The sequence below is a fragment of the Cololabis saira genome, chromosome 9, assembly GCF_033807715.1.
Source record: "Cololabis saira isolate AMF1-May2022 chromosome 9, fColSai1.1, whole genome shotgun sequence".
Lineage (NCBI taxonomy): Eukaryota > Metazoa > Chordata > Actinopteri > Beloniformes > Belonidae > Cololabis > Cololabis saira.
The window spans coordinates 47,976,300-48,004,122 of NC_084595.1; the positions used below are offsets into that span (position 1 = coordinate 47,976,300).

Here is a 27,823-nt window from a genome sequence, read left to right on the forward strand (position 1 = left end):
TTAAGATCCCCAACCTGGCCTCAGTTTATCCAAATAACGCCTGTTGAGAAATTTGCTCCGACATTTTCGGGGATGAGAAGAGCCGGCGGCCGCGGGGAGCAGCATTAGCTCACGGCCGGGGGGAGAGACGTGATCGCCAGGTAAAACCGCGCTGTCGTCCTGGGGAGAAACTGAACCAATGAACTGACCTGCAGCTCTGTGGAGAATTGTCGCTGGCTGAAATAAATCATTTAGGAAGATAAATGTTGGTTTAATAGATGAAATCTAACAGTTGTAGCTTCCATATTAGTTTGTCTGAATATAAAGTGGAGCTTCATGTTTTTACTGGAGCCCCAGAACCAGCGCTGCTGCTCCGTCTGTACATCAGAGCCGTCGCAATTTTAATAAAAGGTATTAAAATGAACATATCAGTCTATTGAATTTTATTTTGTTGTATTAAGCTACATATGTTTGGGTTTTTATTTAGTGCACCTCTACCTACTTGGTATACAAAATTATATGTATTATTCATTTCATTATATTATTATTATTATTATTATTTTTATTAATTTCATTATATTTAGTCGATTCACATGAAGCGAGACTTCACTACACCAATGCATCGCTCCACAATATTGCAGATCTTTGTTTGTGCATGTGCAAATGTGTTGAAAAAGGTGATATTAGAGTCTCACCAAGGTTGTCTTAAGTTAAGAAAAAAGTTAAGAACAAATTTGAGAACTTTTATTTCAAGAATACCATTTCTTTTTTCTTAAGAAGAAACTTAAGAAGAAAGTTAAGAAAATACTTAAGAACTTTTTTGGAGAATACGACTTAAGAATTTTTTCTTCTTAAGACAGAACTTAAGAAAAAAATGGCACTTAAGAAGATTTTTTTTCTTAAGAATGTTTTGAGAATACGGCCCCAGGTTAGGATCAGAGAGTCTGTTACTACGGTAACTGAACAGGTTAGATTCAGAGAGTCTGTTACTACGGTAACTGACCAGGTTAGATTCAGAGAGTCTGTTACTACGGTAACTGACCAGGTTAGGTTCAGAGCGTCTGTTACTACGGTCACTGACCCAGAGCTTAAGTTACCTCTCTTTGTGAAACGGGCTAGAGTTACCTCTCTTTCTCTGGTTTGAGTTACCTCCCTTTGTGAAACGGAAAACTCAGAGTTTCCCTCATTTCAGGGTTAACAGACTCAGAGTTTTCACTAAACCTGATTTGTGAAACGGACCCCAGAACCCAGGCATCTTCTCAAATATTTCACAGTAGAGATAAGACACGCACACAAAGACAATGCAACTGTGTATTGGCTCTCTCAGTGAAACGTTTATGTTATTCATTCGAAACTGAGTATTGTTGCCATTTTTTAATGAAATGTCTTTTATAAAATGGGATATGATATATTAAATGTTGAAGCTGCATTAAATGTTGAAGCTGCAAGCAGTGTTGATCGGCCCCCGCACTTATGGCCACTGCCACACCCCAAGGTGCCATCCCATTCCAGGTCAAATTCCCTTTAAAGAAGGTCTTGTCTATGCCTGTTCCTACAAGTTACAAATTGCTCACCCAAAAGACTATAATAATAGGGCAGTTGAAAAATCATCACGGGACAACAGTTTCTGAGTTTAAATCACCAGTGGGCTATGTATTTATACTTACAGGTGAACTTCTTTCGCCTCGCAGTCGCACATGGTTCCTTTTCCTCCGCCCCCTGTTTTGTTTACATTCTCCCTGGTAACCTCCTTTTATGTCACAACGCAAGGAACTGTGGGTAATTGCCTTTCCCAAAGTCTACGGAGATGCTGACTTACGGTAAGTGAGCAGTAAGGGCTCAAAATGTCTGCTGGGAGCCCTCGCACACTTAACGACTTTAAGAATGGGACAGCCCTGAACCCTCAACGACTTTAGGAATGGGACAGCCCTGAACCCTTAATGACTTTAGGAATGGGACAGCCCTGAACCCTTAATGACTTTAGGAATGGGACATCCCTGAACCCTTAATGACTTTAGGAATGGCACAGCCCTGAACCCTTAATGACTTTAGGAACGGCACAGCCCTGAACCCTTAATGACTTTAGGAATGGGACAGCCCTGAACCCTTAACGACTTTAGGAACGGCACAGCCCTGAACCCTTAATGACTTTAGGAACGGGACAGCCCTGAACCCTTAATGACTTTAGGAATGGGACAGCCCTGAACCCTTAATGACTTTAGGAATGGGACAGCCCTGAACCCTTAATGACTTTAGGAATGGGACAGCCCTGAACCCTTAACGACTTTAGGAATGGGACAGCCCTGAACCCTTAACGACTTTAGGAATGGGACAGTCCTGAACCCTTAATGACTTTAGGAACGGGACAGCCCTGAACCCTTAATGACTTTAGGAATGGGACAGCCCTGAACCCTTAACGACTTTAGGAACGGCACAGCCCTGAACCCTTAATGACTTTAGGAATGGGACAGCCCTGAACCCTTAATGACTTTAGGAATGGGACAGCCCTGTACCCTTAATGACTTTAGGAATAGGACAGCCCTGAACCCTTAATGACTTTAGGAATGGGACAGCCCTGAACACTTAACGACTTTAGGAATGGGACAGCCCTGAACCATTAAGGACTTTAGGAATGGGACAGCCCTGAACCCTTAATGACTTTAGGAACGGGACAGCCCTGAACCCTTAATGACTTTAGGAATGGGACAGCCCTGAACCCTTAACGACTTTAGGAATGGGACAGCCCTGAACCATTAAGGACTTTAGGAATGGGACAGCCCTGAACCCTTAATGACTTTAGGAACGGGACAGCCCTGAACCCTTAATGACTTTAGGAATGGGACAGCCCTGAACCCTTAACGACTTTAAGAATGGGACAGCCCTGAACCCTTAATGACTTTAGGAATGGGACAGCCCTGAACCCTTAATGACTTTAGGAATGGGACAGCCCTGAACCCTTAACGGCTTTAGGAATGGGACAGCCCTGAACCCTTAACGGCTTTAGGAGTGGGACAGCCCTAAACCCTTACACAAGTCGCGGGAGCGCGCACGTAAGTCTGTGAGTCTGTGAGGGTAGACATTGGGATTCAGCTTTACCGCAGTAGGCTTTGCGTTGGTGTTACGCGGAACCATAAATCAGCCTTTAACTGGCCAAGCAGCAGCCCATCCCGCCCACGAGGTCCCGCCCACCCCAGCTCGTGATTGACAGAACTGTCAGGGCTCTCGGAGCCTGTCAGCCCAGGATTGATTGACAACGACAAACAATAGACCAATAATATATGTCGATGCTGGCAAAACACTGCTAGCCCTCTGTAGCCAATTGGCCGGCCCAATTGGAGGAAATTTAGAAAAAAAAAAAAAAAAAAAAACCTAGCGGACCGGACCGGCCCACATTGGGTCAACGGCCCACCGGGACGATGCCCGGTATGCCAGTCCACCCCTGTCCCCCTCTTAATATGAAGCTGTCATCACCCCTGCTGCCGTTATCCACCACAATAACTTCTGATGGCTCCACAGTGATGCACTTACAGCTGCTCGCCAAAACAGCATCTTGTCATGTACATGTACCCCTTGACGAAGACGGACTCCAAGAGCAGGATGTATCGATAGGTAGCGATACTGTCTGGGTAAAACAGGATGTGGTTAGCCTCATGTCTCTCATACCTGGCAGAGGTACACGTCGACCTCAGCTGGTGGTCCCTGAGGTGGGAGAGGACATCCATGTGATAGAGGCAGGAGATTGTGTGCAGATCCTCTGCCATCCGCAGCGAAGGCAGCTTCTTCAAAGCCAGCTTAAAAATCTCCATGGCTCCGGTCATTTTCATTACTCCCGCTGGGTCCAAGATGACTGGTCCGTTCTGCCAGGAGTTGGTTTGTTAGGACCCAAACGCAGGAGAGGCCAGGAGGCAGGAGTTCCAAAAAGGGTGTTTTATTCTCAAAAAAGCAAACCAAAAGTGCTGCTGAGCAGGGTGAAACAAACAAACAGGAGAGCAGGAGAAAAAACCAGACCTGAAACACGGAGGGAGGAAACAGTACAGACCAGCAGGGAGCAAGGGGAAAACAAGACCAGATATACCCAGAAGGGTTAACGAAACACAGGTGTGGACAATCAGGGCAGATGGGACACAGGGAAGTTAAGACAGAACTCAAACACAAAGACACAGGCTCAAAATAAAACAGGAACTATCAAAACCATAACAACAATTAATTGCCCTTCGGATATATTAAGGATTTTTTTTTCAATTTCCTGTAAGAAGAAATTTGAAAGGCTGAGATGCTATGGAATATGCAGCGATTCTGCAATGATTTCACTTATTGGTACTTGACCCTTGTGTTTTTGGAAATAGTATGAACCCAAACTATTTCATGGTTACGCTCATCAACTTTATCCCTTATATATGTAATAATGTGATGAATGGACAATAAATTATACTTATCATACTCAGTGTTTATGATATTAAATGTTTCTAAAACATGTGATTATACATTTTTTCACTGTGATTATATTCAAATATGTGATTTTAATGTGCCACTTTAGGTGTTATATAATGCAGCAGCTGTGAATTGTCGGATGGGTCAATGGGAGCGGGCCAGGGAGGTCCTGAATCTAGCTTCCCTGGAAAGAGGAGCAGGACATGGGGGACACATCGAGGCAGCTTTGAAAAGCATTGAAGTGAGTGTCTAAAAAATGTATCTCTCAGTGGAAAGTAGTTGTCACACTTAAAATTGCATTATGTCTGTATGGCATTATTGTTGCACTGTTTGTGTTGCCTTTATGTTGCACTCATTCTGCATTTCAGCTTGATCAATTGTTTAAAAGCATTTGGATGGTTTTGCTTTGTGAGGAAGACTTAGTAAGATATTTTGTTTTCAAACAGATCGTAAGAGTTTATCTTGTTAAACAATAATTTATTGTGTTTCATTTGATCATGCTGACATGCTTTTTGTCACAAAACAGCAATGACGGAATACAGATTACATGTAGATCCTATTAGGTTGATTGCTTAACTCCATGAACTCATCATCAAAAAGCAACAGGCCAAGTCAACTAGAGGTAGTTTGAGGGTTCAGAAGTTGAGGGGGTTATTAACAAAAGAGCAAAGAAGATACTAATATAAAAACATTCAAAATTCGAAACGTAGACAATATTCCCACAGTGCATGCAACAGTAAAATTCCCCCCTTGATTGTTGACAGTTTATTAAGCCTTCAATGGTCTACCTGGTACATCTAGCTGTTAGATGTACTTATTGGAAAGTATAGCAGCCTTAAGTTAAATATCAAAAACTACACATTGAATAAATGAGTAAGAAAACCATAACACATACAGTACACACACAAATTCAGGATTTTACCAGCAGCCTTATTAGTCCTATGATAACGATGATAATAATAAGAATTAAAGCTGCAAGCAGCGATGAACGGGCCCTCACACTCATGGCCACCGCCCCCTATAAGCATATCAGAAATGACACCACCCACGACTTCCTATGTCAAACCATTCAAAAGTTATAGCAGAGAAAAGTTTTCTAGGGGGCGCTGTTGAGCCATCTTGCCACGCCCATTAATGCAAACCATTGAATATCAAATTTTTCGCCAGGCCTGGCTTGCATGCAAAATTTGGTGACTTTTGGGGCAAGTTTAGGGGGAAAAAAGGCCTTCATTTCGTCAGAAGAAAGAAAGAAAGAATAACGACAATAAAACATTCCTACAGATACAATAGGGCCTTAGCACTGTAAGTGCTCGGGCCCTAATTAAAGCTGCAAGCAGCGATGAACGGGCCCTCACACCCTTGTGCACATCCAGGCCGCAGTGGAAGCTTGTATGACTTGCATGTAGATTCTTCAGGCCTGGACATTTAGAGGATGACACCAGCCACGACTCTCTATACCAAACCATTCAAGGGTTATGGCAGAAAGTAGGGATTATAAAATATCGACCAATCAGAAGAAGGGACGGGGCTAATTCATGCCAATGAAGGTCAAGTACTCAATACCGAGTCCGATGACACCACCCACATTTCTTTATCAAAACCCGTTCAAACGTTATGGAAGAAAGTAGGAACTATCAAATATGAACCAATCAGATGAAGGGGGGGGTGCTCTTTTTGGCATCTATCGTCGCCAATTTATGAAAGGCTAGACATTTCATATTTGTAGCAGTGCGAGTGCCACGGGGCCCGACCGACAGGATGGAGAGACAAAGAGTTCAGTGCAGACCCTTTTATTAGACCAGTTTCACCAACACACACGTGCAGAAGCACCTTCTCCCCCCAGCATCCACCAGCCAGCTCTGCCTTATAAAGGCAGGCAGGGTGGAGAGCGCGCCACTCAGGCTAATGGGACACAGGTGCGCGTGTCCCATCAACCTCTCCACCCTGCCACAATATTCAATCCTGAAGAGTTTATCTGTTCAAATAGAGCCCAGATATACTTGCAGTTCAGACCGCGTACGCATCATGGCCGCCACGCGTATCATGCATTCATTTGACACGTCAACGTGCACGTTCTCAAAAAGACACTGAACGCGTAGCGACCTGCAGTTCTGGCTCTGGCCCAGTCTGATACCAGCTGGTCCCGGTCTGATACCAGCTGGTCCCGGTCAGATACCAGCTGGTCCTGATACCAGCTGGTCCCGGTCAGATACCAGCTGGTCCTGATACCAGCTGGTCCCGGTCTGATACCAGCTGGTGCCGTTTCCTTTGCCGAGATCGCAACCAAAGCAATGTTGTAATCTCCTCTTCATCCAATGTTGTCATGTTAACTTGTTTGTTGTTCTAATCTGCTACTGCTACTACTACTAAATATTTAATCACTTTTCCAACTGTTGCTCTGCTTACTGCCCCCAATTGGTCACCGCCGATACGACGCGCTCTCCTCGCGTACTACGTGAGCGACGTTGCAGTTGGTGGTGCACGTGAACGGACGCAAACGCAAATTCAAAATGCAAGTATATCTGGGCTCATAGACAGATGTGAAGTATCTAGTTTATATGCTGTAGAGCTCAAATGGAAATCACTGAACCCTTCCTTTACTTTCTCCAAATCTGCGGATTTTGTCAAGTCAGCCAAGATATCCAGAAAAAAATACCAAAACACTAAACATAGAGACATAGAGACATAGAGAGTGTCTGAGAAACTCAGAAGGATCTTCTTGTCCATAAAAATAATATGGTAGATGGCAGATGTTTGGCTTCCTGCGTATATTGATTTGAAATGGACATTGAACAAAAGAATCCTTATTTCTTTTGGAATGTTTTTTTTCTTAAATGTTTTTTACCCTGATTTTCAAAACAGAGAAATGAGGTTCTTACTCCTCTTCTGGTACCAGAGGGTGTGGTATTTCGACCCAGGAAACAAGACATTGACGAGCTCCAGCAAAGAGACTTCTTAGGGAAGGCAAAGGTAATGCACAAATGTGTGCCATCATCACAGACAAACTACAAAAGCTGCATTTCAAACTTTAAAGTCTTCAGTTAGAACATGAAATATAAAAGTTAACATGAAAAGGCTGCATTGCCTGTAAAAATGCAGTGTTGAATGCTGTCATGCTGAAGGAATGGGAATGGTTTAATGTTTGAAAGGTGTTTACAGGTTTGTTAGCTGAAAATGCTGAAGATTATCCTTTATTTCTCCCTCAATGGGGAAATTCACTCTGTAGCAGCAGTACCCTTAACACACACATGCAGGGAAGTAGTAAGGTCTGAAAGTGGTGGAAGTTTTCAAGGATATCTGAAGGCTCCTCCATTGTAATGGAACCATGAACGTGACACTCACCATGACACGCACCGCTGATTATCCTCCTGCCTGCGGAAGCCTGAGACTGTCTCACTTTGCTGGAACGTCTCAGCGATTTTTAGCTGTCAAACAAAGGCCAACACATAGTCAGAGCTCAGGGGCCTGGGCACTAGGCCGGGTAGACAGGCGAGACAGTTCAGGGGGCCGTCCTCGGGGCCAGGCAGACCGGCGAGACAGTTCAGGGAGCCGTCCTAGGGGCCAGGCAGACCGGCGAGACAGTTCAGGGAGCCGTCCTCGGGGCCGGGCAGACCGACGAGACAGTTCAGGGAGCCGTCCTCGTGGCCAGGCAGACCGGCGAGACAGTTCAGGGAGCCGTCCTCGGGGCCGGGCAGACCGGCGAGACAGTTCAGGGGGCCGTCCTCGGGGCCAGGCAGACCGGCGAGACAGTTCAGGGGGCTGTCCTCGGGGGCGGGTAGACCGGCGAGACAGTTCAGGGGGCCGTCCTCGGGGCCAGGCAGACCGGCGAGACAGTTCGGGAACAGCGACGGGTGCGTCCGGGACTGCCTCGGGAACAGGCTGGGGCTGCCGCCGCCGTCGTCGTTTTCATCATTTCCCCTGGGGCAGAAAACACCTGGACCCGCCTCGAGCCAGGTGTGTTCCCCAGAAGGGTGGAAGAGGCCGGGGTGCGTCCGGGACCACCTCGGGAACAGCGAACGGTGCGTCCGGGACCACCCTGGGAACAGGCTGGGGCTGCCGCTGCCGTCGTTTCCCCTGGGGCTGAAAACACCTGGGCCCACCTAGAGCCAGGCGTGTTCCCCGTAAGGGTGAATCCGGCTCCTGCCAACAGGGCCTTGTTTTTTTTGCTTCATTGAAGAAGAATTCCCACCAGTCAACAGTCTCTCCTGCTGGGTCCATAGTGGCTGGTCCGTTCTGTCAGGAAGCGGAGTAGGACCCAGATGCAGGAGACCAGAAGGCAGGAGTTCCAAAAAGGGTGATTTATTTAATCAAACAAACACAAAGCGCTGCTGAGCAGGATAGCAAAAACCAGAACATGAATCAAAAAACCTGACCTGGAAAAACATGGAGGGAGGAAACAGTACGGACCAGCAGGAAGCAAAGGAAAGACAAGACCAATATACACAAGGGTTAACGAGACACAGGTGCAGACGATCAGGGCCGATGGGACACAGGAAAGTCAAACAAGAACTCAAACACAAAGACACAGGCTTCAAAATAAAACAGAAAGCCACAAAACCGTGACATCTACAAGCCATTAAATCGGGGATGTAATTGTAATTGTTTTTTAGTGTTGTCATCCCTCAACTTTTCATGCACAGTATTTATTAAGGTCTGATACTATATTGCTGCAGGTAATTTCTTCTATGATTCCCAATGATGATTTTGGAGGTTTTGAACCACTGAGACAGCAGGTAAATCTCTTAAAGTGATTTCAGTGATTTTCAGAATAATATTGATGATAATATTGATGATGAAATGATGATACTGCTACCAATCACTCCTGATGGTAACTGCCACTCTGTGTTGTGACAGAAACCTGGTTTCTATGAACCCAAGACAGATGAAAATCAGTATGTATTAATGAAATCACACAATTCTTTTCACATGAACTGGAAATATCACTATGTGTGGATTAGTATTAGTATTTAACCGTTTTGGAAATAAAGCAATACCTTAATATGTGTGAATCTTTTTTAATGTTTTAGGGATTCTCGATACATGCGTGTGCTGGCCCCTTACATGGCCCGGGGCCCAGAACAGCTAACTGTGCCAGGAGGAGCCATGGTGTTTTTATTTGGAAAGGAAGACCGGGATGGCATGATAAATGTCATACACGATGGACAAGTAAGAGGATATATGTAACAAGTCCAATATGGAGGATTCAGATTAATTTTATATAAGGTAGTGAGATAAAGCATTTCCCCCCTTTATGTTTAAAATGGAGAAACACAAATGAAGTTGGTGGTACATTTGCACAATTAGAAGTTTTAAAGCAGTATTTTTCCTTTTTTTATTCTTTTCTCCTGAGGGAAGCAGAACTAGCTTAGACTACATACATAGATCTCATAAAGTCAACACTGCAACAAGGAGTTACCTCAAAATATTTTGATGCACTTTACTTGTTTGTGTTTTGTGTAAATACATTGCCTGTCCAAAAAAAAGTAATGCCTTTAAAATTGGCAATTGTTGTGGTGTTGTTCTGATAGGCTTCTGCACTGTCACAACTGGACTGGACATTTTCTCTAACTGGACCTCTTAAAGTTTTAGTTGAAGACCCCTGCTCTACATAATTAGAAATATGGATTCATTGTGTTGTCTGAGGATTTGAATGCAAATTTCTTGCCTAAGGGTTGTAGCTGACTGAAATATCCCAAAGGGCATCAACTGGTCAGCAAGTGCTGCAAACTGGCAATCACCATCGGGCTTTGGATCCAGTTGTATGGAGAGACTGGATGACCTAAACGACTCTAACCGGTCCTCACGTGTATAAAGGATCAAGTACTTTATTTGGTTTGACCTTTGTCGCCTCCGTTCTTCATGTCTGGTGACACTGCAGATGTCTTTCACCGAGAACCACTTGAGTGTAAAATCTGTTTTCCCTGGAGGTGAAAATTTAACCTTGTACTTTGACAGTCTCAGATTCCTCTTCATAATGACTCCATTCAGAATAGCATGTTTCTTTGTCAATCTGTGGGTCTTGCACCTAATTCTTACCAAAACCTCATCATTAACATGATAGATGGAGGATTTGCGTTACATGCTCTGCGAACCATTCGCTCGTTACAATTCTTATGGCGCTTTTGCATTAGTACCACCTTAGCTCGGTTCTACCCGTTTTGCGCTTTCGCACTAGGGCTGAAACGAGTAGAGCCGCTCCAAGTCGATACTTTTTTCTGTAACCACTTCAGTGAGGTTCTGAAAGCGGGCTGAGCAGGGACTATTTCTGACGTCACCACCTCCTCGCCACCGATTGGTCGGGGGCGGGGACGTCACCACCCTCCGCGCCTCTGATTAGTCGGGGGGCGGGGCCGTCAGACGTTTGAATCAGGAAGCGGGAGTCAGCGCGAGAGCGACCCGCGGCTCGCAGCGATTTTATTATGAAGCGCAAAACGTCTGTTTGGTGATCCAACTCTGAGGTGCAGATGTTCATAAACCTGGTGGCTGTCGAGAAAAAATTAAAAAAGCGATGTAGACGGGCTGTTTTTTTCTCAGCCGCTCCCGGCTCCAGCTGATTTCTGATCAGCGCCGACATGAACAAAGCGGTTGCGCAATCGAGTACGTCACAGCAGCTTCACCACAACCTGCCCGCTTCTCCCCTGGCAGTGCGAAAACACGCGTGTGGAACCGTGCCGTACCGCGCAGAGCGGAGCCGGGCTCAGCCGATACTAGTGCAAAAGTGGCTTTAGTTGCATTTTTTGCTCTTCTCTTCTCTTTTCTCTTTTTTTCAAATAAATCCCTTTGTTTCTTTGAAGGAAGCACTGTGTCTGCATTATTCGTACTGCCCTCTACAATGTGCGGTGATGGTTGGGTGCCTTGATCCATCAGTATGTTATTGCTTTTACGGCTATAATAAACTTTAAATGGTGTCATCCAACCCAAGGGTCGTTTGGGATCTTCATTGAGGACTTGAGCATATTTAGGAAGTTGACTGACCCAGTATGACCCAATATGTATGAGGTCATACAGTAACTTCTTTCGTAATGCCCTGTGCATTCTCTAGAGTCTAGACTTTCCCCTGGCTTTGAGGGTGATATGGTGCGCTTTGGATTACCTTGACATGCATGGTTTGCATAAGCCTTTTTACTGCACCTTTGAATTCACATCCCTGGTCATGCTGTAAGACTTTAGGTGGTCCATGTTCCATGTAGATGTCTGCCAAATGCTGAGCGATTACATGACTGCTCTTCCCCTTTAATGGTTTCAGCCACAAATACCTACTAAACACATCCTGGACAGTGAGGATATATTTGTAGATTGATCTGCCATGGGTAATTTTCTATCCTGTCATGTCAACTAGGTCAATCTGGTGTCTTGTCTGAACATGTTTGGCTGTTATTGGCTTCAGAGGTGGTCTGTTCGGGAATTTTGCTCTCAGCAACTGGCACTGTCTGGATGAATCGAATGCTTGTTGAACTGTTTTCTCACTCAATCCAGAGTACTTCTCTCTCAGTCTGATGTTTACTTTTCGCGCATTAGAACCTTTGGTGGCATCGAATCCTCTCTTAGCTAGTTCTGAGATATCAGATTTCTTCACGACTAACCTCCTGTTGCACAAAATGGAATTTCCATCAGCACTCAAGGAATACTTGTCCCTATTTCTCCATACTCTGACCAAAGCTGACCGTTGAGTTTCGTCCTGTCTGCAACCGGGACATCAAATTCCCCCTTGAGTACCTTAAGTATAGTACTGTAGGTCTCATCATCCATTGGGCGTACGCCTTTTCCAGCACATATCACACAGAGTGTGGACAGTAGAATCAACGTTACGCGGAGATTCATCTTCAACCTGCGAGAACACAAATATGATTTGGTATAAATCTTTTATTCTTAGGCAGTAGTGAATGTGCAATGCAACAAGCACTTTATATTTCTGTGCAGCTGAGTTCTCTCAGTATAATAAAATTCCCACTGTTGGTATTTCATTATTGTAATATGTATTGAGAATTTATCAAGAGGAAAAGTGACACATTTGACAATATAGCAGACTGAGCTTTAAAACTGCCGTGAAACCATCATATATCTTGAGATTTCAATGAATTAATAGATACAAAATACATCATACTGACTTATCGGGAAAGGGGTGAAAAGTTGTAGCCTGTTTTACCGCGAAGTGACCATTGCCTGTGCGTCTTCTTTGTTCTGATTGGCAGTGTTGGTGCACACCCATACATTCATTTATTTGCAGCAACAAATCATCAACAATTATATCACACTTAATTGGAAGGCCGTTTATTTAAAATAATGTAACATAATGTAACATTGGGAAATTTTCTGGTACTTACCGTAGCCTATATGGCAATTCTCACTTTCCTGCATTCACATAGGGTAGATTAATTTAAGTTCACCAGTCATTATTTATTTGCAAGCCTTTAATTGTCAGTGTTCAGACAGTCTTGGCCCATGTAACTATCAAAAAGAACACGGACCAGTCTTAAATCTTGACAAATGTTTTTATTAGGCCTACTTCAAAGAATGGACTACCTATTCAAGTTTTTGGCTTTTGATATGCAGACATTAAATGGTTCAAACATTGGCTCATAAGCCACCAGCATAGGCTCGTAGCCATAGCCCTTAAAATCATACGAGCTCTCTGTGTGTGTGTGTGTGTGTGTGTGTGTGTGTGTGTGTGTTGCTTGTCAACAATCCAGTCACTATTGGCAGGTGTATTAGTAAACAAATAAACAACAACCACAATGATCATTATTTTGTCTCATATTACATTTGTGGGAAATTCAGTATTACGTTTGCAGTAGGCACATTTTATTACGTTTGTGGGAAATGTATTACATTTGCGGGATTATTACATTCAAAGCTGTACATTTGTATTACGTTTGTGGGGCGTTATTACGTTTGCGGGTGTAACAGCCATTTTGCACCCACTTCTACAAAAAATATTTTCAGGAACCATAAGAAATAACAGAGATTTTAAAAGTTTCATCTTTTATTTATTTTAGCTGTTACAACCCCTAAATATAACAACAGAAGTGCAGTGCATTTGTAGGCGTACTATAATAAATTAAACTGTAAACTGTAAGCCTATTTCAGTCCATATTTGTGTAAAAGTAAAATAAAAACTACCCCACTTTAATATAAATAAAAAAATGTAGCTGCAGCTTTAAAAATAAATATAGAAATATAGAAATTAAAAATAGTTCTTTTAAAATTAGATGGCATCAACTCAAACTCCAAGATAACTTCCCAACAAAATAAAGTAATAATATGACTAAAAATGAAGGAATATCATTATTTTATGTTCGGGGTTTTTTTCAAGGCCAAAGAGAGCCGCTACAAGGAGGATGAAGAGCCGCAGGTTGCAGACCCCTGGTCTATTACAACATAAGTTGTCTCTAGGTGTTTTCCAGAAACCCAAAACATGACCCCCGAGCAATTATTACATAAACAATGGCAGGTTTACGGCAGGGCCTGGTTGATCTCTTCTCTAATTCTCGTGATTTTACTGTTAAAGAAGCTCATAAAGTCTTCACTACTGAGAGCTGCAGGAATGCACGGCTCAACAGAGTTGTGACTCTTTAGCCCCTTTCACACAGCCAGTTCGAGGCGGGAACGTTGCGCCTTTAAGCCGCCTCGCTGTTCTGTGTGAAAGTCACGGAGGCGGAATGGGGGGGCCAAGTGGCCCCACCAATAAGCCGGCAGCGGAGGTAGTCACAGAGCCGTCACAGAGCCGAAACGGGGTCTGTGTGAATGACACAGCCGGCATGCCGGCATGCCACTAGACGCTGACGCTGTCGTCACGCCTCTGATTGCAGAACGCCGGCATGCTGTGTGAATTTACAGACGGGAGCGGCGTTATGCCGGCGTTGTATGGTTCTGTGTGAACCAACAAAGGCGGCGTATTGGCAGGACTTCTTTACACCAATATTGCGGAATCTCTGTGTGAAAGGGGCTTTTGTCAGCCTGGCTACAGTGCTGAACAGAAAACATGGGTTACTTTTGTTACCCTCTATCAACGATGAATAATAGGCTGTTCTGGTTTTGTGAATGGCTTTTTTATAAACTATTAGAATATCTTTCCATTTACAATAGAAGTCGATACGATAGGAGTCTACAGACTTACAAGATTATATGGAATATCGGATATCTGAATTATACCAGGGAGTTAAGCTCCTATGGTTGGAAACCCTCCTTTTCAAAGGAGCAACTGCATCCAAAGCTGAATGCAACAAATCAGCAGTGTTACTAGCAAGGAAATCAACATCTGCAGAGGTAGAACCTAGGATTTTCCACTGTCTTAAGATGAGCAATTGCCTCCCTAAATTTAGCAATAGCTTTATCGGACAAACATCTGCTAAAATAATACCTCCTATTTTGCGCTGAAACATCGACGATGTTAAATTCAAACGTTATTAAATATTGGTCGGTATAGGAGGGAGTTTACAGGCGACACAAACAGATTATCAGGTTCGACACCGTAGGTGAGAACGAGATCCAGGGTATGACTAAAACAGTGCGTCAGAATTGGTTACTTTTTGTGAGATGCCCAATGAATTAAAGAAAGAAAATTAAAAACTAATTTAAGATTATCTCTGTCAACATCCATATGAATGTTAATTTCACCCACTATGATGAATTTATCTGTACTGATCAATAAATCAGATAGAAAATCTGAGAAATTCAGACAGAAACTCTAGATAAGCACCAGCAGGGGGCCGGAACACTACCACTAACAAAACTGGCTTCTCTGATTTCCAGCTCGGGAGTGTTAGACTATCCCTAACCCTAAGTGTGAGACTTTGGAATGTATTATAATTGAGTTTATATGGGGGTATTATTGTTCCAATATTATTTGTGTGTGCATAAAAAAGATGTGTCCATGTTATAACTATTCGTATTCGTAATGATAAACATTTGTATGCAAATAAAAAAGTTGTACCCAAAATTCTGCTGTCACACACATGTGTGATAAATTATTAGGGTTAGGATTGTTTTTATGTGAGTATTAATCTAAAAGCTGTGAGTGCAAAGTCTTGTGAATACAACTCTACTACGACTACGAGTTTTCACTGTGAACACGAATTCAAGTTTATGGGTACGAGTCGAAAAACTGTTGTAATGACGTCACAGCATAGACATATATACGTAGACGCCCCATCGAGTGCGTCTGCGAGTGAGCCAACTGCCACATCCAATATGGCGTCAAAGTCGCCGCCATATTGGATGTGGCAAGACTGCGCTGTAAACTAATACAAGTAAATGGATTTATTTTAATAAAGCGCCTTTCTACAAAGAAATTTACGTTTTACGTCTCATTTATTCATTCACACACGCACTAATATACTTGGGAAACAGTTAGGCACCGAATATAATATATTTAATTTTCTCAGATGGCAAAAATAAGAACTTTATTGATCCCACATAGGAGTAATTCATGTTATATCAGCTATAGAGAACAAGGTAGTGCCGAAAAACAATATATATCCCTCTTCACAAAAATAAGAAAAATAGAGATACATATTTTCTCATCAACAAAACATATTTTTAAATTTTCAAGTAACAAAATAACATATTTTAACTATTTTTCTGATTTTTTCAATTATTTTATTGTCTGAAAAATGGTTCAAATATTATTTTATTGTCTGAAAAATGGTTCAATTATGTTATTTTGTTATTTGAAAAATTTTAAATTTGTTTTGTTGATCTATTTTTCTATATTTTTCTTATTTTTGTGAGGGGGGATATATATTGTTTTTCGGAACTACCTTGTTCTCTATAGCAGATATAACATTAATTACTTCTATGTGGGATCAATAAAGTTCTTATTTTTGCCATTTTTTAGACAGAAAATAACATGTTTTGTTGATGAGAAAATATGTTTCTCTATTTTTCTTATGTCTATGCTGTGACCTGTCTGTGACGTCATTACAACAGTTTTTCGACTCGTACCCATAAACTTGAATTCGTGTTCACAGTGAAAACTCGTAGTCGTAGAAATTAGAGTTGTATTCACAAGACTTTGCACTCACAGCTTTTAGATTCATACTCACATAAAAACAATCCTAACCCTAATAATGTATCACTCATGTGTGTGACAGCAGAATTTTGGGTACAACTTTTTTATTTACATACAAATGTTTATCATTACGAATACGAATCGTTATAACATGGACACATCTTTTTTACGCACACACAAATAATATTGGAACAATAATACCCCCATAAGTTTAGGTTTAGATTTTATTTGAAGACTGGAGTTATAGATCGCCACTACTACTCTGCCTCAGCCCGTGTTTCGAGGAATATGATGATTTAAGTAGCTGGGTGGAGTTGATTCATTCAAACTAACATACTCTTCCTCCTGTAGCCATGTTTCTGTTCTTTACTTATAGACTTGGAGCTTAACGATCGTATATTTATTAGTCTGCATCTAATTTTTCGGTCTCTAATTGGTACCAAATGCACATTGGTTTTAATTTTTACATGGTTATTTTGATTGACGCCTGTATCACGCTGCACCTGGTAAACTGTTGTAGGGCGGGGAATAACCTGTTTTATCCTTTGCAGCATCTGTGACCCAGATTTCTATTTCTATTCTTTTATTTTCAGAGAGGACTTCTGCCAGTGTCTCTGCTTGAACTTGCAGATGTGAAGAGATCCAAAGGCAAAAAGGAGAATGTAATGCATTTGTTCATCTGATAATACTTTTTTATGCCTCGTCGAAATATATCAGGCTTTTCATTTAGGAAACAAGAGAAAGCAAGCCAGTTTTATACAGTAAATAGACCTGTGTTGAGAGAGGGAGCTTAAGGGTAGACTACAGTTATAAGATTATAATCATTATCACAAACAAATCCACACAACTTTTGGTTTTTCCTCCCATAGAAAGATTCCAGTGGAATTCCCCTCCCACCAGGACTCAAACCCCCAACTCGTCCACAGGTCCAACTAAGCCCTGCAGAGCCTCCACATGGTACACATTTCCATCTTTCCACCTCTGCAAAGCCTGACTTTTCAATGTATCCCTTCCCTTCATTAAATTACTTGTCTGTATTGTAAACATTTTAGGATCGCAAATATGGAACGCTGTTTCATTCAATTTCAAATAAATAAATACATTTTAAAAATACTTAAATTATTAAATATTCAATTAATTAAGTAAATATGACAATGAAATAAATACAAAAATAATTAAAATCTTATTATTTTTTTTTTAATTTCATGACAAATTATATAATATTGGTATATTTTTATTTCATGACAGTTTTATTAGGGCCCGAGCACTTAAAGTGCGAAGGCCCTATTGTATCTGTAGGAATTTGTATTGTCTTTATTTTTTTTTTGTATTTTTATTATTATTCTCGTTTTTCAGACGAAAGGAAGGCCTTTTTGCCCCCCTAAACGTGCCCCAAATTTTGCATGCAAGCCAGGCCTGGCGATAAATTTGATATTTCAATTCAATTCAATTCAATTTTATTTATATAGCGTCTAATACAACAGAGTTGTCTCTAGACGCTTTACAGAGACCCATACCCAGAACATGACCCCCGAGCAGTTATTACATAAACAATGGCAGGTAAAAACTCCCCTAGTGGGAGCAAAACCTTAAGCCAAACAGTGGCAAGGAAAAACTCCCCTTTAGGAGGGAAGAAACCTTGAGCAGGACCAGGCTCATCAGGGGGGACCCTCCTGCCGAGGGCCAGACTGGTGGGTCAGGGACGGCAACAGCACAGCAGGCAGGTGGAAGCAGCAACGGGATGACCGGGGGTGGGGACCGCAGGCCAGCACGCAGCTCCCGAAGCTCCGGCCCAATCAGCAAGTCCCAGGTTGGGGTGCAGGGTCAGGAAAAGACTTGTGCTCCGTAATGCAAGCTACAAGCCACCCACGACCACCAGCAGGACAAAAGAGAGAAAAGGGAGGAGAAGGGGGGGCCAGCAACGGGATGACCAGGGGTGGGGACCGCAGGCCAGCACGCAGCTCCCGAAGCTCCGGCCCAATCAGCAAGTCCCAGGTTGGGGTGCAGGGTCGGGGAAAGACTTGTGCTCCGTAATGCAAGCTACAAGCCACCCACGACCACCTGCAGGTTCCGGTGTCCGGCAAAGGATGCTGCAACATGGACAAAAGAGAGAAAAGGGAGGAGAAGGGGGGGCCAGCACAAGAAACCACAGGAGCGACTCTGACACACTAAAGTTTAAACTATATTTTATGGTTTGCATTAACGGGCGTGGCCTAATGGCTCAACAGCGCCCCCTAGAAAACTTTGTGCCTCAAGCCCCACAATACGGTTTGATGTACATGCACGAAAATCGGTACACACCTGTATCATGACGCAACTTAAAGAAAGGTCTCTTGGCGTCATGGCCGAAACCGAACAAGAAGTCGGCCATTTTCAATTAATTGTGTAATTTTGCCGCAATTTATGCCACTTCTTCGTAACGTAACGTGCACCCAGGTGTGGTATACATCAAAATATGCGTCTAGATCCTGCGACGATGGGCATTACTTTTCTCAGTCAAAAGCGTGGTGACCATAGACACCAAACAGCGCAACCCCCCTTCATCTGATTCGTCCATATTTGATAGTTCCTACTTTCTGCCATAACTTTTGAATGGTTTGACGTAAAGAGTCGTGGGTGGTGTCATCAGACTCGGTATTGAGTATTTGACCTTCATTGGCCTGAATTAGCCCCGCCCCTTCTTCTGATTGGTCAATATCTGATAGTTCCTACTTTCTGCCATAACTTTTGAATGGTTTGATATAGAGAGTCGTGGGTGGTGTATTCCACTAAATGTCCAGGCCTGAAGAATCTACATGCAAGTCATACAAGCTTCCACTGCAGCCTGAATGCGCACAAGGGTTCGAGGGCCCGTTCATCGCTGCTTGCAGCTTTAGTTGTTATTATTCCGCACGTTTTTTCGTCCGTTAATGCGGCCAGAACCGCAATGTTCACCCATGCATAGCATATATTGTTAGATGTGTCTCCATCGTGCCTCGATGGGCATTACTTTTCTCAGTCATACGTGTTACCGTGGTAACGCTATATGCCAAAAAGCAAAAAAAAAAAAAAGGCGAAAATTCGGACGCTTATTGCTTGGCCGAACTTTATCGTAGAGACATCGTTCAAATTTACAAACACTCGGCCTGATTGGCACTAAAGGACCGTACAACCACATCATGCTAATTATTACGGTTTTTGCGATATTTAACTTTCAATTTAAAGAAAATTCCATTTTAATTTGGACGCTTGTTGCTAGGCAACAGGTTATCGTAGAGACATCTTACACATGTTCCCCGACTCGGCACACTGTGGACTTTAACATATTCAAGTTTCATCAAGCTGTGATTTAAGGAAATTTTAAGTCAAATGCCTCCCAAATGGCCCCATCCCCAAAGGTTTATTAACAAACCTAAACTACTTTTTGGCCATTATTAATCACCCTAAACCACACAACCTCGAAGCACGGGCTGTGGTTTATTAACAACCCTAAAGCACACCCCCTGCGGGGAGCACAGGAATTAATGCAATACAACCATAAAAACCTCAAACTGACATAGAACCACCCCGAACACAACCACTACAGCCCCAAACCAAAGCAGCAAGAGGGGATGAATGGGCAGTAGGGCATGCCCATGTCAAAATTTCCTGACATTTTCTAGTGGTCTCTTGCTCTTGTCAGGGTTAGACACTTTTTAGGCACTGCTGCCAAGCGTTGCAATGAAACCTTCAGTGCCAAGGTTGTGCAAAAACAGTTGATATCCATTAACATTGAACCAATGTCAAAAATCAATGAAGAAAAATGTATACAGAGCACCAAAATCAAGAGCACAGTATTTAGGTATGATGAAACAGATTTTTGTTATGAGCTCTCAAACTGTATTAACTGTGTTCTCCCTGCAGCTCATTTTACCACAGCAACTCCACCTCCATCCTACACCACTGCTATCCACGCACCACCAACTTCAGAGCCTCCCGAGTACACGGCCAATACACCACACAACCAGGTAATGTCATCCCTTGATATACTTGATTGATAAGTGTAAGGTTTAATCACTGTAGCACTGCTCGTTGCTACGGGGGTCACTCAAGACAGCAGATACCGGGATTTGGTTAGAAATCTTTTATTTCTAGTTTTGTTTCTGTGCTTCTGCACCGTCCGCAGAGCTGCACCTCTGCTCCGCTCTGCGTCCGTCCTCTCCCGTCTCCAGGGCCCCCACACCTACTGAAATACACAGATAGTGATTATACACACCTGTGTACCGTCAGCTGTTCCAGCCGCGTCACCTGTGCGCCACTCCCCCGCACTCCCTCTCTCCCCTGCAGACCACGCCCCAATCCTGCACCCTGCCACATACCCCCATCGCCCGACTCAGGCCGGGGACCGTCCGGCCTAGCCAACTTCCCCCCCCCCTCCCTCGGAGCGGGAGAGGAAGTCAGGGACCGCCATCTGAGCCCCCTCTGAAATTAAAGGGCTGTAAAGCCAGATACCAACGTGTGATCCGCCCATTGGTATCTTTCATGCGATGGAGCCACTGGAGGGGAGCATGATCCGACCAGAGGGTGAATGGGCGTCCCAGGAGGTAGTAGCGCAGGGACCCGACCGCCCACCGAATGGCGAGGCACTCCTTCTCCACCGTGCTATACCACCCCTCCCTCTCCGACAGCTTGCGGCTGATGTATAGCACGGGGCGGTCCATCCCCTCCACCTGCTGGGACAAAACGGCCCCCAGCCCTCTGTTCGAGGCATCAGTCTGCAGAACAAAAGGGAGAGAAAAGTCAGGAGTATAAAGGAGCGGCTCCCCACAGAGGGCCTGTTTCACCCTCTCAAACACCTGCTGGCACTGCTCCGTCCACTGGACCGGATCTAAGGCACCCTTTCGGGTCAGGTCAGTCAGGGAGCTGGACAGATCGGCAAAGTCCGGAATGAACCGCCGGTAATACCCCGCCAGCCCCAAGAACTGCCTAACCTCCTTTTTGGTCTTGGGTTTTGGGCAGGCCGCAATCGCAGCTGTCTTATCTACCTGGGGACGCACCTGCCCGCCTCCCAAGTGGTACCCCAGATACCGCACCTCCCTCCGTCCAACCACACACTTCTTCGGGTTGGCTGTGAGCCCCGCCTGTCTCAGTGAACTGAGCACCGCACCAACCTGGCGCACATGCTCCGCCCAGCTGTCGCTGTAGATGATGACATCATCTAGATAGGCGGCCGCATACGCAGCATGCGGGCGCAGCACTCTGTCCATGAGACGCTGAAACGTGGCCGGGGTCCCGAACAAGCCGAACGGAAGTGTGCGAAATTGGTACAAACCGTACGGAGTGGAGAAAGCCGTAATCTCCTTAGACTCTGGAGACATGGGAATCTGCCAGTAGCCCATGGTCAAATCCAGTGTCGTGAAAAAGCGAGCCGTGCCCAGCCGATCCAGGAGCTCGTCGACCCGAGGCATCGGGTACGCGTCAAAACGTGACACCTCATTCACCTTGCGGTAGTCCACACAGAAGCGCATAGACCCGTCTTTCTTGCGCACAAGAACGATGGGACTAGACCAGCCACTGTGGGACTCTTCTATTACCCCCATTGCCAGCATGGCGTCCAATTCGGCCTTCACCACTTTGCGTTTGTGTTCAGGCAGACGATAGGGACGTGAGCGCACCGTCACCCCTGGGCGTGTCACAATCTGGTGCTCTATGAGGTTCGTGCGTCCTGGTAAGGGAGAGAACACATCAGCAAACCGCTGCTGCAACGAGGCCAGGTCTGCCCTCTGGGACGTGGAGAGCTGGTCCCCACAAGCGAGCGAGGCTGGATTTGCCGATTTTGGCACCTCAGGCCCCAACTCATCTCTCTCTCTTACCTGCGTCACCAGAGCGACCGGCACCACCTCCCTCCATGCTTTAAGGAGATTGACGTGATATAACTGTGTCGCCCCACCCCTGTCAGGACGCACCACCTCATAGTCCACGTCCCCCACTCGCCATGTGACCACGAAGGGCCCTTGCCACTTGGCGAGTAATTTGGAGCTAGAAGTGGGCAGCAATACAAGCACTTTATCTTCCGGAGTGAAATTTCTCAGCCTGGCTCCTCTGTTGTACAGCCGTTGTTGCCGCTCCTGGGCTGAGAGCAAATTCTCCCGTGACAGCCTCCCCAGTGTATGGAGTTTGGCTCTCAGCTCCAAGACGTGCTGAACCTCATTTTTACTGGGGCTCGGACCATCCTCCCAGTTTTCTTTAACCAGGTCCAAAACCCCACGCGGTGTTCTGCCAAACAGCAGCTCAAAGGGGGAAAACCCCGTCGAGGCCTGGGGAACCTCACGCACTGCAAACAGCAGAGGATCAAGCCACCTATCCCAATTCCGAGCGTCCTCGTGAATGAACTTACGGATCATGGCCTTAAGCATCCGGTTAAAACGCTCACATAAACCATCCGTCTGGGGATGATAAACGGAGGTCCTAACCGACGTAATGCCCAGCAATCCGTAAAGTTCCCTCAGTGTTCGTGACATAAACTGAGTGCCTTGGTCCGTCAGAATCTCTTTCGGGATCCCGACGCGGGAGATGACCTGAAGCAGCGCCCGCGCCACACTCGTTGCCGAGATGGTGCGCAGCGGCACTGCCTCTGGATAACGTGTTGCATAATCCGTCAGGACTAGTACAAAACGATATCCCCGTGCGCTCCGCTGAAATGGACCGATGAGGTCCATGGCGACACGCTCAAATGGAACCTCCATTAATGGCAACGGCTGCAAAGGTGCTTTTGGCACAGCCGGGGAGTTAACTAGCTGGCATTCGGGACAGGAGGCGCACCAGCGGCGCACCTCCCCCCAAATACCCGGCCAATAAAATCGGTCCATTATGCGGGCCAGTGTTTTGTCGCACCCCATGTGACCAGCCATCGGGTTATAATGAGCCGCCTGGAAAACCATTTCCCGGCGGTTCTTTGGTACCAACAACTGGGTAATAATCCGGCCAGGTTTAGTGTCACGGCTCACTCGGTATAACCTGTCCCTGTTCAATGCAAAGTGTGGATATGTGAGCGCTGCATCAGGGCGCACCTTGTGACCATCAATTTGTATCACTTGGTCGAAGGCTGAGCGTAGAGTATCATCACGAGACTGCTCGAGTGGAAAATCTTAGAGTGCATAGAGTGCAGCGGGTCCCGCCGAGCCTCCACCGGAGCCTCCGCCGGAGCCTCCGCGGGTCCCTCTCCCTCTCCGTCTGCAGCGTCGGACAACCTCGCGTCACCACTGAGCACAGCGCACATATACCGCATGTCCCTGACTGCCGTGATTGCATCCCCACACACTGACTCACCAAATTTCTAAACCCCGGCCAATCGTGTCCCAGAATCAGAGGATGCAAAAGGCGGGAGCTAACCGCGGCCTTTACTCTATGATTTTTCCCCTTGTGTCGAATTTCCACTGGCACCACGGGGTACTTATGCACATCACCGTGAACACACACCACCTCCACCCAGGACGACACATTGTTCAAAGCCTCGGGTCGCACCAGGCTTTGGTGAATTACCGACTGCATGCAGCCAGAATCCACCAAGGCCGAGTGTATACCCCCACGGATCCTTACCGGAACCCGGTATGTCCCTCCTGAGTCTGGGGAGGATGCTGGCGGACCGGCCACCCGGATCACCTGGCCCACCTCCATCAGCGGGCAGTCCCGCCTGATGTGTCCGGGCTGGCCGCACCGCCAGCAGCCCTGCCCAGGCGTTTGAGGGGCCCCCGCAGGGTCAGTTGGCGCGGGCGGAACCGTGTGCGAGCTCTGGGGAGGGGAAAAAGGAAAAGCGTTAGTTGGTGGACCCCCTGCCGCGGGGAACCTCCGGCGCGGCGCAGGAATGGGACGCGCTGCGGGTCCCGCCGCTGCTGCGGCCGCCGGCTGGACCGCCAGATGGTCCTCGGCCAGGGTGACGGCCTCCTGCAGGGTCCCCGGGCGATGGCAGCGGACCCACGCCGCCGTCCGGGTGGGGAGCCCCTGGACGAACTGCTCCATCACCAACTGCTGCATCAGCCGCTTCTCCCCCTCCGTCTCGCCGGGTCGCAGCCACCGCACCGCGTGGAGCTGGTGGGCGAAGGTGAAGAGGCGGTCCATCGGCCCCAGCTGGAGCTCCCTGAACCGGCGGCGGTAGTCCTCCGGGGACCGCCCCAGCCGGTCCATCACCGCCCGCCGCACCTGGGCGTAGGTGGCGCGTGCTGCCGCTGGGAGGGCGAGAGCCGCCATCTGCGCCTCCCCTGACAGGAGCGGCAGGAGGCGCACCGCCCACTCCACCGCCGGCCAATCACAGGCCTCCGCCACCGCCTCGAAGGTGTCCAAGAATGCGAGGGGGTCGTCCGCCTCAGTCATCTTCTGTAGAGACACCCCCGCAAAAGGAGCGGGCGACCCCCCCTGCCTGCCTGCTGCTGCGCCGCCAGCGCATCCAGGGTGGCCGTCTGCCGCTCGCCCTGGCTCCGAAGCGCGGCCGACATCTCGGTCATCGCCTGGGCGAGGGCCGCCACAGTCTGCTCCATCTCTCCTCCGCGTTCCGCTGTCATTTCGGTGCCCTACGTTGGGAGCCACTGTAGCACTGCTCGTTGCTACGGGGGTCACTCAAGACAGCAGATACCGGGATTTGGTTAGAAATCTTTTGTTTCTAGTTTTGTTTCTCAGAGTTTCTGTGCTTCTGCACCGTCCGCAGAGCTGCACCTCTGCTCCGCTCTGCGTCCGTCCTCTCCCGTCTCCAGGGCCCGCACACCTACTGAAATACACAGATAGTGATTAGACACACCTGTGTACCGTCAGCTGTTCCAGCCGCGTCACCTGTGCGCCACTCCCCCGCACTCCCTCTCTCCCCTGCAGACCACGCCCCAATCCTGCACCCTGCCACAATCACATAATGGCAGAATGCAGTAGCCACACAAATAGACTGTGTTAGGTTCGAGGAAAGGAGGGCGGACCCAAATGCAGGACAACACGAGCAAGGTTCAGGTATAACAAAGTTTATTAACAAAAAGCGCTCCACAGGAGGGAAGGAAGACAAACACAAAATCACAGACCATAAAAACACGGCAGGAAAGTCCAACAAAGGCGCAGACCGGAGGGAAACTCACGGCTGGAAAATGTAATCCAAAAGGACCCAGAAAGGGAAGGTCCGAGAACAGGAAACTAGGGAAGTCCAGGAAAACGGGTAGAGTACGGGACTCTGAGCTGGAGAGAATCATCCGACACCGCAGCTTGTGGGAGGCAGGCTTAAGAGCAGGCTGGGTGACGAGGCTGAATGGTTGTCAGGTGTGGGGACGGTGATTGGGATCCGCTGCGGGTGCTCTGGCCAAGCCTGACCAGGCTTTGGCACCCTCTGGCGGAGGAAGGGTGTGCCAAACCTTAACAGACTGGGAAATAGCTTCTTTCCACAAGCCGTAAGGCTTATCAAACATGTTATCAAACAAGAACATGTTACGATGCAAATTTTTGCACCTTACATATTACACCTACACCTTACTGGGCCCTAAATATTGCCTATTTCATATTGCACATTTGACTTCAACTACCTCACCAGCTACCAAGAAGAAGTTCCCACAGTACTCCCTTCTTGTTGGAAGCCTACATGTCCACCAGTATGTCTGTCTATTTATTGTAGGGTGAGTGTGGTTTGTGTGTGTGTGCGTGCGTGCGTCTGTGTGTGTGTATGTGTGTTTTAGTTTAAAATGTACATTTGGTGTCTGTGAAATGCTTGTTACATAGTGAATTGACAAAGTACAAAAATAAAGTACACCTTGACTTTGACTTGACATGGTAACGATCCGGGGTTGTCTCGACTAGTTTGTGGGGAACGGAGCTATTTGTATCGGCCAGGTCAAGCCAAAGCTCCAACAGTGTATTCCAGGCAGTCTGAAAAAATGCTGAAAGAGCACAAAAATATATTTCATATTAAATATTCTTTTGTTTGTTTGTTTGTTTGTTTGCTTTTAACATTCCGGTTTGCCTCAGGAAGCAGAAGCAGGATCTGTGGTGGTTAAAGTCCACTACACATATACTGTGGCTCTGTCTGTTCCCCTGGACATATCAGACTATGAACTGAAGGAACAAATTACTCAGAAATTGAGTCATCCCGCATCTCAGCTGCGCCTGAGGTAAACTTCATCTCACATATATTGTATCTCCTTGAGTTATATTGGGCTTCATTCCATTTTTCTGCAAGAAAAGTAAACATAAGACAGGAAACAGCTCTTGCTCTGCACAGGCATAAAACCTTATATTTGGATAAAAAAACATCACAGAAGCTTTTATTTCTCTTTTTCATCAGATATAGACGGCATGGCTCCCGTGTGCTGACTCCTCTGAGTGGAGATGTTGGGCCGAGCTGCACCATGCAAGATGTGGCTGAGGCTGGCAGAGCTATCCTGTGGTGCCAAGTAAGAATTTTAGCTCACAACAAATTAAGATTGGGATCACTGTGAGATATATACCAGCGGCAAGAAAGAATGTGTTTCTAATGCCCTGTTTGCGAAGGACTAGTGTTAATTGGGGATAGTCATTTGTAATGATCACAGAAGGCATCTCCGATATTAATCATGTGTAAATACACCATTGTCTGTATTTTGTAAAATAGAAATGATGTAAATTAATTACCTACCCTTTTTACGCAAACACAGGATCGCAATCTCAGTAATTCAGTGATTTGCAGGCGGGATTCTTTAAAAAAAACAAGCAAATATGGCAGAAAGTAGGAACTATCAGATATCGACCAATCAGATGAAGGGGCGGGGCTAATTTGCAGCAATTATGATAAAGGATTCAAAACCATGTCCGATGCACCACCCACATGTCTTTTTCACAACCCGTTCAAAAGTTATGGCAGAGAATAGGGACTATCAAATATGGACCAATCAGATGAAGGGGGGGTGCGCTTTTTGGCGTCTATCGTCGCCACGGTAACGCTTTTGACTGAGAACAGTAATGCGCGTCGTCGCAGGATCTAGACGCACATTTTGATGTATAACACACCTGGGTGCACGTTACGGTTCAGGCCGTATTAATATGGGCTCAAATTAAAGCCATACATATTTTATATCTGTAAATAAACTTTGTACTTGTAGAAATATTTTGTGCGTGTGCAAAAAATATTTGTACTTGTAGAAAAATTTTGTACAAGCATAAAACAGTTTTGTAGCTGTGGAATTAATTTGTCTGTGTGCAACATTGGATATACAAAGCTACAAACTTTTTTTACAAAAGCTACAAACTTTTTTTACAACTACGAATTATGGCAAATTATGGCACTGTTTTGACATGCCAATGATAAGAGCCAATCAGTGATCTTTGGCACGGGTTTCAAAGCGTTTCTGGAGAGCCAATCAGCACATTGCATCGCCTACTGACGTCGCCGCCATATTGGATGTTCGAGACTGCGCTGCAAACTAATACAAGTAAATGGACATATTT

At 45.8% G+C, this 27,823-nt stretch overlaps 1 protein-coding gene across 3 annotated transcripts in view; it reads left to right on the top strand.

The window, feature by feature from the left end:
• The window catches only part of noxa1 (NADPH oxidase activator 1), a 54,630-nt gene that overhangs the window by 11,950 nt on the left and 14,857 nt on the right, over window positions 1-27,823 (top strand). Inside the window, exons 6-15 of one of the 3 annotated variants that reach the window (XM_061729703.1) lie at window positions 4,517-4,651; window positions 7,273-7,380; window positions 9,084-9,143; window positions 9,265-9,302; window positions 9,438-9,576; window positions 17,014-17,082; window positions 17,290-17,377; window positions 20,303-20,406; window positions 26,369-26,511; window positions 26,685-26,793. In XM_061729703.1, the coding sequence (XP_061585687.1) occupies window positions 4,517-4,651; window positions 7,273-7,380; window positions 9,084-9,143; window positions 9,265-9,302; window positions 9,438-9,576; window positions 17,014-17,082; window positions 17,290-17,377; window positions 20,303-20,406; window positions 26,369-26,511; window positions 26,685-26,793 (993 nt within the window). The remainder of the gene's footprint in view (window positions 1-4,516; window positions 4,652-7,272; window positions 7,381-9,083; window positions 9,144-9,264; window positions 9,303-9,437; window positions 9,577-17,013; window positions 17,083-17,289; window positions 17,378-20,302; window positions 20,407-26,368; window positions 26,512-26,684; window positions 26,794-27,823) is intronic. The other 2 variants (XM_061729704.1, XM_061729705.1) reach the window with 2 other exon arrangements.